The sequence below is a fragment of the Haliotis cracherodii genome, unplaced genomic scaffold (genome assembly GCF_022045235.1).
Source record: "Haliotis cracherodii isolate W230 unplaced genomic scaffold, xgHalCrac1.p SCAF_9, whole genome shotgun sequence".
NCBI classification, from domain to species: domain Eukaryota; kingdom Metazoa; phylum Mollusca; class Gastropoda; order Lepetellida; family Haliotidae; genus Haliotis; species Haliotis cracherodii.
This window is the reverse complement of record NW_027266343.1, coordinates 9208983-9222162: the sequence shown is the minus strand read 5'-3', so window position 1 is coordinate 9222162 and position 13180 is coordinate 9208983. Positions and strand designations below refer to the sequence as shown.

The following is a 13180-nucleotide window of genomic DNA, read 5'->3' as shown; positions in this document are numbered from 1 at the left end:
TTGAAACATTTGATTATTATTTGCGACTAAACATAAAGCGAAGGTGAGAAAACTGTATGTAAGGTTGAATCTGTTTATATCTAGCGATAATTACAAGGACAGCAAAACAAATAGGCCTAAGTCAAATGTGTTGCAGTAAAAACTTTTATTTGTCGAAAAAATACATGTCATTATCGATAGCATTATATTCATATCGATAATCGTCACAACCTTCTTTCATCGATGATAATTACGATGATCCATCTAAATCACCAGCCCTACTGATTAGGAACAATTTTAGCATAGCCCTGGCCAATCATATTTAGATACATGTATTAAACAATCTGGTCATTCATACACCAAAAGTTGAATTAAGTTATATCTTTATTCAACCACATGAAAAATCAGAAGGAATATTATATATGGGTGCATAGTCAGAAAGAAATGTGAACATTAGTGTGTTGTAGTGTAACCATAGAGTTCTAGATAATTTTTGTTATTAAACAATATATCACTTGACTAACCCGGGTCCTACTCAGTACCCACCCGACCAGGATACCCGAGTTATCCGTCCCAGCCCACAACAAATACACTTGGAAATATCAAACACCAGTAGTATCACATCGCTGTATTTACCTACCAAGCCTACTGTCGCCTTTTCAGCTTGCATGCCTGTGTATATCTTCTGATCTCTATTTACATGGGTAGGTGAAAGAGGTCTGACACAGCCCATAACTTACATAAAAAACATTCTCAACACTGAAATTATTTCTTTGTCTAAAGCTGGCTGCTGTGCCGTTCAAGCAGGGATCGATTTCATTGTATCCATCAGGGTAGAAACAAACATTTGTAGTCTACTAGTCCTTAAAATGATAAGATATAGCAAAACCCTTAAAAATGACAAATTTCTACTAGTCCTTATGATACCTTAACTATTAGCCAGTTTGGAAAGGACTACAGGACTAGTGTGAATTTCTAACGCTGTCCAAGCTGCACCAGTGCAGGTAAAACATTGCTAGTGCAGGTAACTTTTATAGTCATGATGCACCCAGTGGGGGTAAAACATTGCTAGTGCAGGTAACTTTTATAGTCATGATGCACCCAGTGTGGGTAAAACATTGCTAGTGCAGGTAACTTTTATTGTCATGATGCACCCAGTGCAGGTAAAACATTGCTAGTGCAGGTAACTTTTATAGTCATGATGCACCCAGTGTGGGTAAAACATTGCTAGTGCAGGTAACTTTTATTGTCATGATGCACCCAGTGTGGGTAAAACATTGCTAGTGCAGGTAACTTTTATTGTCATGATTCACCCAGTGCAGGTAAAACATTGCTAGTGCAGGTAACCTTTATTGTCATGATGCACCCAGTGCAGGTAAAACATTGCTTGTGCAGGTAACTTTTATAGTCATGATGCACCCAGTGTGGGTAAAACATTGCTTGTGCAGGTAACTTTTATAGTCATGATGCACCCAGTGCAGGTAAAACATTGCTTGTGCAGGTAACTTTTATAGTCATGATGCACCCAGTGTGGGTAAAACATTGCTAGTGCAGGTAACTTTTATTGTCATGATGCACCCAGTGCAGGTAAAACATTGCTAGTGCAGGTAACTTTTATTGTCATGATGCACCCAGTGCAGGTAAAACATTGCTAGTGCTGGTAACTTTTATAGTCATGATGCACCCAGTGGGGGTAAAACATTGCTTGTGCAGGTAACTTTTATTGTCATGATGCACCCAGTGTGGGTAAAACATTGCTAGTGCTGGTAACTTTTATTGTCATGATGCACCCAGTGTGCGTAAAACATTGCTAGTGCTGGTAACTTTTATTGTCATGATGCACCCAGTGCAGGTAAAACATTGCTTGTACAGGTAACTTTTATTGTCATGATGCACCCAGTGCAGGTAAAACATTGCTAGTGCAGGTAACTTTTATTGTCATGATGCACCCAGTGCAGGTAAAACATTGCTTGTACAGGTAACTTTTATTGTCATGATGCACCCAGTGCAGGTAAAACATTGCTAGTGCTGGTAACTTTTATAGTCATGATGCACCCAGTGGGGGTAAAACATTGCTTGTGCAGGTAACTTTTATTGTCATGATGCACCCAGTGTGGGTAAAACATTGCTAGTGCTGGTAACTTTTATTGTCATGATGCACCCAGTGTGCGTAAAACATTGCTAGTGCTGGTAACTTTTATTGTCATGATGCACCCAGTGCAGGTAAAACATTGCTTGTACAGGTAACTTTTATTGTCATGATGCACCCAGTGCAGGTAAAACATTGCTAGTGCAGGTAACTTTTATTGTCATGATGCACCCAGTGTGGGTAAAACATTGCTTGTACAGGTAACTTTTATTGTCATGATGCACCCAGTGCAGGTAAAACATTGCTTGTACAGGTAACTTTTATTGTCATGATGCACCCAGTGCAGGTAAAACATTGCTAGTGCAGGTAACTTTTATTGTCATGATGCACCCAGTGTGGGTAAAACATTGCTTGTACAGGTAACTTTTATTGTCATGATGCACCCAGTGTGGGTAAAACATTGCAAGTGCAGGTAACTTTAATTGTCATGATTCACCCAGTGCAGGTAAAACATTGCTTGTGCAGGTAACTTTTATTGTCATGATGCACCAGTGTGGGTAAAACATTGCTAGTGCAGGTAACTTTTATAGTCGTGATGCACCCAGTGCGGGTAAGTGGAAAAATGAATTCTTTTAGAGTTGGCTGCAAATCTTTTTGAATCCAGGACACAAAAGAAATGTTTGGAATAGAGAGGTGGTCTGAATGCAGTGAACTTGCAGAACTAATTCTTCACAATTACCACTAGAATAGTGGGAAGTTTCACGCGAGGTAACAATCACATCAAACAGACACTTGAAACTTCTTTTTAAGGTTGTTTACTGGAAAGCCATATGCAGATTTACCCAAGATAAAATACTGGAGCACATTCTCAAGTTTTTGTTCTCTTTGAATTTATTTGATATTCAAAGTATCTGAAAATACAGTGTTTCAATTTATAATAATCTAGTGCAGCCAGTATTTTGGTTGTGCAGCCTGATTAATTTACCTGGTGCAGATGGTAAAACAGAATGTAACTGTAGCCGGACTGATGGAATAGAGGCATCATGTATATATGTGAACATGATGAACTCTAAGTGACAAATGCAAAAAAGTGTCACATCTCACTTAATGTGTCACATCTCACTTAATGTGTCATGTGCTGTTGTGAGCTTATGCTACAACAGAGGCTGAACATAATGTTGATATCTCATATAAGAAATAAACAAGTCTTGGTTGTTGTTTATCGTACATAAACACTGCAGGGAGAATAAACCGTGACTGTGTTTGTTTCTTATATATGTTCTCTTTTGAGACGTTTCACTGATTTTTGACATACTTATGCAGGAATACAACATGGGTAGAAAATAACAGTCCTCTAGTCCTTATAATGATAACATACAGCAAAACCCTTAAAAATGGCAAATTTCCACTAGTTCCTTATGATACCTTAACTATTGGCCAGTTTGGCAAGGACTACAGGACTAGTGTGAATTTCTAACACTGATACATGTTCTTTGATTGCAAGAGAAGAGGGTTGTAGTCAATCATCTGAAGATGTCTGGTAACTTTCATACCAGTGTTACAGTTTGTAACAATTCCCATTTCCAATGGGCGACAAACGGCCTTGTCCTGCTGCGTGTGTTGCAATGGTGGTTTTCATTCTGTTTCAGCTCAGAAAAAGTTAAAAAAAACCCATCTCACTGTTGAGTTGACTTAGAAATATGATGTTTGATTATGATCAACACTCTTATAGAGACACAGGGTTAGAAATTGGCACTAGTCCTATAGTCCTTGCCAATCTGCCCAATAGTTAAGGTATCATAAGGGCTACTAGATATTAGCCATTTTCAAGGATTTTGCTATATATTATCATTATAAGGACTAGTGGACCAAAAATGTTAGTTTCTACCGCTAATTAACAATTTAAGACTCAGGATCACTTTAGTTTGAATGGTTTCTGAGCTAATCAGATTCAGTTCTTTGTTGTATCAGGGATGGCGATTGTGGGCATCGTGTTATAGATCATACTTGTAAGCAGAAATACGTAAATCAATAATAATCTATTTTCCTGCAGACTGGTTAACATGGTGGTGTGGGGTTGGGGCAAGGTGGCCTTGATGGAAATACAATTGGTGGGAATGGACATCGTTCTTCATTGGACGCTTCTACAAATGACCGCCATTATATCGGTGGTGAAGAACGCAGCTTAATTATAGAATGCCGGGTCTGGTCGCTGACCGATGTCCAGCTAATCTGGACGTAGTCAAAATCAATCAGGGAGGAGAGAAAAATCGATAATTTGGCAAGGAGAAATTCACACTTTGAGATTTGTTGCCTGAATACACTCAAACACTTGATGGGGATGTCACTCAGGAAGGTATTGTTCCTGTAGAAATTGCAAAATGTCACGCTTGTGACTGTGGGAGGAATGTCAGCAGTGATACAAATCATTGACTTTAACTACTTTTATGAACCACAAAAACGGGTATAGTGCTATCATATTCAGATAGTCTGGGATACAAACCCAAGATGATCCTGTCGTGCCTAAGGGATGCAACTCTGCAAGGTGAATTGAAACACCTTAGACCGCTTGGCCAACCGTGCACTCTGCACAAGTTATAATGATGAATCTGATTGTTTTTCAATTCATTAAATACACAAGTTGCCAAGTGGCACTTTGATCATATACCTTTACTATTTAAGTTTGTTTTGTTCATCAGGTTTATGTACTTGAAATACATGTAGAGGAAGCAAAGAAAGCTGACACCTCCGTTCTGTCATGATTGATGAAAGCAAGACTCTGACTTGTACACAGACGGTCCATGAAGACTTAGGTCAGAAAAGGTCTTCAGCAACCCATGCTTGCCGCAATAGGCGAATGTTCTTGTCGTAATAGTTGACTAATGGGATCGGGTGGTCAGGCTCGCTGACTTGGTTGTTCAAATTTTGTGGATCAATGCTCATTATGTCAGTCACTGGATTATTTGGACCAGGCAATTGGGATACAATCACCTGTATCAACCAAGTCATTGAGCCTGACCACCCTATCCCTTTAATCGTCCCTTACGACAAGCATAGTCGCTCTTTACAGCAAGCATGGGTTGCTGAAGACCTATTCCACCCCGGATCTTCACAGGTCTTGTTATGATGCATAAACCCCAAAACCTATTTGAGCCTTGGAGAAGTTGGGATTAACTTGCACTTGCAGTTGTTCAGATGGGTTCAGATGGGCTCAGATTCAAGGCATGGACAGTGCTATCCTAACAAATCTTTTTACAAATGATAATGATACAGAAGAATGAACGGTCTAGATTGTTCAAATGGCATGTGTCTCCAGCAAAATCACCAACCCCCGAATACTGGAAAAATTATTACAAACACAGAAAATTTTGTAGTTTAGATAAGATCTAACACATGGGAAAATCAAAATAATGGCTTTCTTCAACATGTTCAAAGGCTTATCCATAGCAATTTACAGGCAATAGGCAACCTTTTGCTAGATGTTGATGTTATTGTATGCCCCAGTGTTGAGAAAATGACATTACCAGTATGAGTTGCCAGGATAATGTCGAGATGAAGAAGATATTACTGGATGAATGTCAGGGATGGAGGTCAGTCTCACTTCATGGAAGCAGAAAAGAAGGACACCAAATAGGATTACTTTCCTTGTGAAGGAAACCTCAAAGCAGACATAATTGAGTTTCTGCATCACCATGATGTGCTTAGGGGGAACTATGGAACGTTGCCAGGGGTGGGGAACATATGTGTGAAAATCTGGAGAGATGGTGTTGAACAACTCTAAAGTTTGCTTTCTCTCATTATAGGGTAGCCAAGTGGCTAATGTTTCAGTTTGTTATGCCACACAGCCCAGGTTTCAGTCCCTACATGGGTGAAATGTGGGAAGCCCATTCTCTAGTACAGTGTATAAGGGTAACGCTCTTTTTCAGGGCATTATCATTTGCAGAAGCCCGAGGTCTTTCATTAACCGAAAAGACCGAGGGCTTCTGCAAATGATAATGCCCTGAAAAAGAGCGTTATCGTTATTATAGCTAAAATTGATGGAATTTGTTATCAAATACAAAGAAACAACATCGGTTTTGAAACATTTACTGCAATCAACACGAATGTCACTGACCACATTTTACAAATATGGAAACGTCATAGATTAAACCAGATGACATCACTATAATACGTGACGTCACTTTCTCTACCCTATGATGTCACCTAACAACTGGCTTGATATTGGCCCGTTGTCAAGCAATAAGAGGGCATTATCACGTCACAGTGGCCAGCTCATTTCTGATAACGTGCGGGCAGTTTAATGATAATTCTATCCATTTTAGCTATAATATCCGCTAAGAATATGGCTGGCATATTGCCAAAAGCTTGGGGATTCCAATATTTCTGCTGGTCTTAAGGGGGAGACTTGAAACAGCTGGTGGTCAGACTCCGTGGCTTGGTTGATAAGGTGTGAACGTGCCCCAGTGGCATTATTTGTTGCTCATATTATCAATCACTGGTCCTGACTTGCTTATGGTCCATGCTGCTGTCATATGGCTGATGTACTGTTGAGTTAAGGTTAAACAACAAACAAGTGCTATATTCGGCAAAAGATGTAAACTATTCATAGTTCAAATGTTGCTGAAACTGAATAAGAAAAATATAAATAAAATAGTTACTAGGCAGTTATTTTCCCCTTCTGTGCCCTTTTTTTTCTGTAAACAAATCAGTACTATCCATGAGAAAAAGACTGTCATGTAAGTTTTGACCTTAGAAGTTGGTGCTAAAACAGATTACCTACAGGTTTATCTAGAAGTTGGCCAGGAAGCGTTTATTGGAGCAGGGCTCTTAATACGGTGAATATGGTAATTACGCTTACTCACCTCAGACTTAATCTTTCAAAATTGCTTCATGGCAGGGATGCAACCCACTGAGACACAATGCCGCAGTGTAACATGAATACCCTGTTCAGACACAGTATACTGACTCCGAGCCGACCAGTTCTTGTTTCAGACCCATAATGCCGAGAGAGAGAGGCAGGGAAGCAACTGTTGGTATGATGCGGCGGAGGTTCAGATTAATTTTGCATCCAGACATTGAGTAGCATGAGCAAAGGGGACCAACTGATTATGACATAAATTTGTTTGTTTGTTTGTTTGTTTGTTGTTTAATGCCACACTCAGCAATATTCCAGCTATATGACAGCGGTCTGTAAATAATTGAATCTGGACCAGACTATCCATTGATTGACATCATGAGCATCAATCCACACAATTGGGATACGATGGCATGCATCAACCAGGTCAGCGAACCTGACCACCCGATTCTGTTAGTCCCTTTTACGACAAGCATGGGTTGCTGTAGACCTATTCTCACCCGGGTTTTCACAGGTCGACATGACTATAGGCCTTCAACGTACTCAGTATATCGCATTGCTAGTACTCAGATGGAGGTCTGACTTCTGTGGACATCTGGCATTATCAGGTGTGTGGGCAGTTGCTGCTATAGATATGTGTGGGTTGCTATGGCCTTGGTTGTAATGTATTGAGTTAATCTTGTCAGTGACATTTGCTGTTGACAGAAACTAGTATAGTGTGCTATGACCATGACAACAGTGATAAGTCTAGCTTACATTTACAAGGGTCAACACTGCTGATGTTGCATAGTTATGACACCCACTTTCAAGGTGGAATGGCTCTTCTTTCATCATTGGTTATATATGAAGAGTTTCGTGTATTTCACAAGACCAATTTCAAGTTAACACAACTTGAAGATTCTCTCAAAAAATAAGTTCAATTAACATGAATAAGTACAGAGAATCAGCATGACATGTCGAACAAATTTAGCCTTATTAATATGGTTTTCATGGCAACTTGCCAACTGAGCATCAATGTTCTGATATCTATATAAAAATCTGTATTAGAAAAATTGTGATGCAGTATTAATTTCTAAAATTAAAAATTAAAAGATGTAGAAAATTAAATAGCAAAATGTCCATGGTGAATTTGGGGTAGAGTTGATTCCCAGTAGCCAGTGCTAAGTGGATCGGGAGGTCAGACTTGGGGACTGATTGGACCACTGTGGTCTAGTGGTAGAGTGTTAGCGCGGTTGCGGAAGGTCGGGAGTTTGAACCTCGGGCGGGTGATAGCAAATGAGGTTAAAAGAGGTTGTTACCTTGTCTGCATGGCACTCTGCATTAAGGGGCTAATAGAAGGGCTGGTGGGCTCGGAGTCAGTATACTGTGTCTGAGTGGGATATTCTTGTTAGACTGTGGCATGGTATCTCAGTGGGCAAGTACTATAAAATCAGCATTAGTCCGGACTAGTACAAGCAGCCACACACACACACACACACACACACACACACACACACACACACACACCTTACACACACACACACACCACACACACCACACACACACACACACACACACACCACACACACACACACACACACACACACACACACACACACACACACATGCAATGGTAAACCCCGTTTCCCTTCACCTCACCTGGGACTGATTGCAAGTCATCATACCTCAAAGACATGGAACATAGCTCCTTGTATCAATCTGTATATTTGGTGCTAAATGTCACATTTGAAACCTGCGGTTGCGTATTTGGTTCTTGTGAGTGAGTGAGTATGGTTTTACATCACTTTTAGCAATATTCCAGCAATATCACGGCGGGGGACACCAGAAATGGGCTTCACACATTGTACCCATGTCGGGAATCGAACCCGGGTCTTCGACGTGACGAGCGAACGCTTTAACCACTAGGCTACCCGACCGCCCCATATTTGTTTCTAAATTCAACTATGCAGGTACCTACAGGTAACCCAATCGGCTCAAGGAGTATGACAAAGAAAACATAATATGTTTATCTCCTGAATAACATCATTATTTTATTGCCGAGGTTGAAAAGCTGTTTTGTTTGTTGAAGATGCGACACATGGGAGTCCGAGCAGGAGAACTGGAGTGAGACCGCTAGGGTGTTGCGACACCACCAGGAGGTGCTCGACAACCTGTACAACACCAACATGAAACCCACACCTACCAAACGCAGAAAGAAGATCCGTACTTACGAAGGTGAGTGTTGGGATCATTGATAACTCTCACGTCGCATGACTATTAACATGAATGTGTTGTTTGTGCATGTACAAGAAACAGTTCACAGATAGAGTTACATGTCATTTATCAGCATTTGACACATCAATTCTATCCTATGTTATGCTGCCCATCAACTCCGACCACCACAGTAGTGTCCTGGGACCTGGTATTTCATTTAGGTATTTGCTCTTGCTGGCACTTAGTTTATAATCCTGGATAAATACCTGATGGAATTATGGATGTAGCACCGACAGACAGCGTGAGGACAATGTGGTCATCTTAAGATGTTGAGGTTAGTCGTAGAGACATCCTTCTAATGGAAACTTCTATCAAGTTAGCACCCTGTAGTGATGTAACCATTGATCAAGTATTGTGGTGTAAGTGGTGTGACGGTGTTGATGACTTGGATCACTGAATTATGTAGTGCTGTGTAGTCCATGGTAGGTTGATGGAAGCAGCAGCTGGGATGTGCAAGGCCATAGCAAGTAGGGGACCCACAAGTGGGAGTGTACAGTTAGGCCACAAGTAGGGTACCCACAAGTGGTAGTGTACTGTTAGGCCACAAGTAGGGTACCCGCAGGTGGTAGTGTACTGTTAGGCCACAAGTAGGGTACCTGCATGTGGGAGCGTACAGTTAGGCCACAAGTAGGGTACCCGCAGGTGGTAGTGTACTGTTAGGCCACAAGTAGGGTACCAACAAGTGGGAGTGTACAGTTAGGCCACAAGTAGGGTACCCACGAGTAGAAGTGTACAGTTAGGCCACAAGTAGGGTACCCACAAGTGGGAGTGCACAGTTAGGCCACAAGTAGGGTACCCACGAGTAGAAGTGTACAGTTAGGCCACAAGTAGGGTAGCCACAAGTAGAAGTGTACAGTTAGGCCACAAGTAGGGTACCCACAAGTAGAAGTGTACAGTTAGGCCACAAGTAGGGTACCCACAAGTAGAAGTGTACAGTTAGGCCACAAGTAGGGTACCCACAAGTGGGAGTGTACAGTTAGGCCACAAGTAGGGTACCCACAAGTGGGAGTTTACAATTAGACCACAAGTAGGGTACCCACAAGAGGGAGTGCACAGTTAGGCCACAAGTAGGGTACCCACAAGTGGGAGTGTACAGTTAGGCCACAAGTAGGGTACCCACAAGTGGGAGTGTACAGTTAGGCCACAAGTAGGGTACCCACAAGTGGGAGTTTACAATTAGACCACAAGTAGGGTACCCACAAGAGGGAGTGCACAGTTAGGCCACATGTAGGGTACCCACAAGTGGGAGTGTACAGTTAGGCCACAAGTAGGGTACCCTCAAGTGGGAGTGTACAGTTAGGCCACAAGTAGGGTACCCACAAGTGGGAGTGTACAGTTAGGCCACAAGTAGGGTACCCACAAGTGGGAGTGTACAGTTAGGCCACAAGTAGGGTACCCACAAGTGGGAGTGTACAGTTAGGCCACAAGTAGGGTACCCACAAGTGGGAGTGTACAGTTAGGCCATTGTAGGGTACCCATAAAGTAGGAGCGTACAGTTAGGTCACAAGTAGGGTAGCCACTAGTGGGAGTGTACAGTTAGGCCACAAGTAGGGTACCCACAAGTGGGAGTGTACAGTTAGGCCACAAGTAGGGTACCCACAAGAGGGAGTGTACAGTTAGGCCACAAGTAGGGTACCCACAAGACGGAGCGTACAGTTAGGCCACAAGTAGGGTACCCACAAGTGGGAGTGCACTGTTAGGCCACAAGTAGGGTACCCACAAGTAGGAGTGTACAGTTAGGCCACAAGTAGGGTAGCCACAAGTGGGAGTGCACTGTTAGGCCACAAGTAGGGTAGCCACTAGTGGGAGTGCACTGTTAGGCCACAAGTAGGGTACCCACAAGTAGAAGTGTACAGTTAGGCCACAAGTAGGGTACCCACAAGTGGGAGTGTACAGTTAGGCCACAAGTAGGGTACCCACAAGTGGGAGCGTACAGTTAGGCCACAAGTAGGGTACCCACAAGTAGAAGTGTACAGTTAGGCCACAAGTAGGGTACCCACGAGTGGGAGTGTACAGTTAGGCCACAAGTAGGGTACCCACAAGTAGAAGTGTACAGTTAGGCCACAAGTAGGGTACCCACAAGTAGAAGTGTACAGTTAGGCCACAAGTAGGGTACCCACAAGTGGGAGCGTACAGTTAGGCCACAAGTAGGGTACCCATAAAGTAGGAGTGTACAGTTAGGTCACAAGTAGGGTACCCACAAGTGGGAGTTTACAATTAGGCCACAAGTAGGGTACCCACAAGAGGGAGTGTACAGTTAGGCCACAAGTAGGGTACCCACAAGACGGAGCGTACAGTTAGGCCACAAGTAGGGTACCCACAAGTGGGAGTGCACTGTTAGGCCACAAGTAGGGTACCCAAAAGTGGGAGTGTACAGTTAGGCCACAAGTAGGGTACCCACAAGAGGGAGTGTACAGTTAGGCCACAAGTAGGGTACCCACAAGACGGAGCGTACAGTTAGGCCACAAGTAGGGTACCCACAAGTGGGAGTGCACTGTTAGGCCACAAGTAGGGTACCCACAAGTAGGAGTGTACAGTTAGGCCACAAGTAGGGTAGCCACAAGTGGGAGTGCACTGTTAGGCCACAAGTAGGGTAGCCACTAGTGGGAGTGTACAGTTAGGCCACAAGTAGGGTACCCATAAAGTAGGAGTGTACAGTTAGGTCACAAGTAGGGTACCCACAAGAGGGAGTGTACAGTTAGGCCACAAGTAGGGTACCCACAAGACGGAGCGTACAGTTAGGCCACAAGTAGGGTACCCACTAGTGGGAGTGTACAGTTAGGCCACAAGTAGGGTACCCACTAGTGGGAGTGTACAGTTAGGCCACAAGTAGGGTACCCACAAGTGGGAGCGTACAGTTAGGCCACAAGTAGAAGCATACAATGAGACCACAAGTAGGGTACCCTCAAGTGGGAGCGTACAGTTAGGCCACAAGTAGGGTACCCACAAGTGGGAGTGCACAGTTAGGCCACAAGTAGGGTACCCACAAGTGGGAGTGTACAGTTAGGCCACAAGTAGAAGCATACAATGAGACCACAAGTAGGGTACCCTCAAGTGGGAGCGTACAGTTAGGCCACAAGTAGGGTACCCACAAGTGGGAGTGCACAGTTAGGCCACAAGTAGGGTACCCTCAAGTGGGAGCGTACAGTTAGGCCACAAGTAGGGTACCCACAAGTGGGAGCGTACAGTTAGGCCACAAGTAGGGTACCCATAAGGGGGAGTGTACAGTTAGGCCACAAGTAGGGTACCCACAAGTGGTAGAGTACAGTTAGGCCACAAGTAGGGTACCCATAAAGTAGGAGCGTACAGTTAGGCCACAAGTAGGGTACCCACAAGTGGGAGTGCACAGTTAGGCCACAAGTAGGGTACCAACAAGTGGGAGTGTACAGTTAGGCCACAAGTAGGGTACCCACAAGTGGGAGTTTACAATTAGACCACAAGTAGGGTACCCACAAGTGGGAGTGCACAGTTAGGCCACAAGTAGGGTACCCACAAGTGGGAGTGTACAGTTAGGCCACAAGTAGAAGCATACAATGAGACCACAAGTAGGGTACCCTCAAGTAGAAGCATACAATGAGACCACAAGTAGGGTACCCTCAAGTAGAAGCATACAATGAGGCCTCAAGTAGGGTACCCACAAGTAGAAGCATACAATGAGGCCACAAGTAGGGTACCATTACTTTGGGCATCTAGCGATTTTTAGGGTACCAACAATTTAAGTTGAAAAAAAATCAGTTCACCAACATTTGTAGTTCAGATCATTTGTCCATCAACGATTCGGGTACAACATGTGGAGCTTTAATGATTACCGGCATTGTGTAGGTGTTCCCATTCTCTGCCCTAGGTTAGTTGTAATTGCGGGTCTTTGACTTGTTTCTCGCTGAGAGCAGGTTTTTTCCGCCTTCAATGATTAGTTTTACATTACCCCATTGTGAAGTGCCTCTGAAATGAAGGACATAAGGATTGATTCTCAATTTTGAAGGAAAATATATTTTGCTAGTTAG

The 13180-nt window shown here is 43.1% G+C and overlaps 1 protein-coding gene across 1 annotated transcript in view; it reads left to right on the top strand.

Moving 5' to 3' along the window:
• Positions 1-13180, top strand: part of LOC139452105 (nicotinamide/nicotinic acid mononucleotide adenylyltransferase 3-like) — a 60140-nt gene that overhangs the window by 8799 nt on the left and 38161 nt on the right. Inside the window, exon 4 of the mRNA XM_071233424.1 lies at positions 8992-9137. Within this exon, the coding sequence (XP_071089525.1) occupies positions 8992-9137 (146 nt within the window). The remainder of the gene's footprint in view (positions 1-8991; positions 9138-13180) is intronic.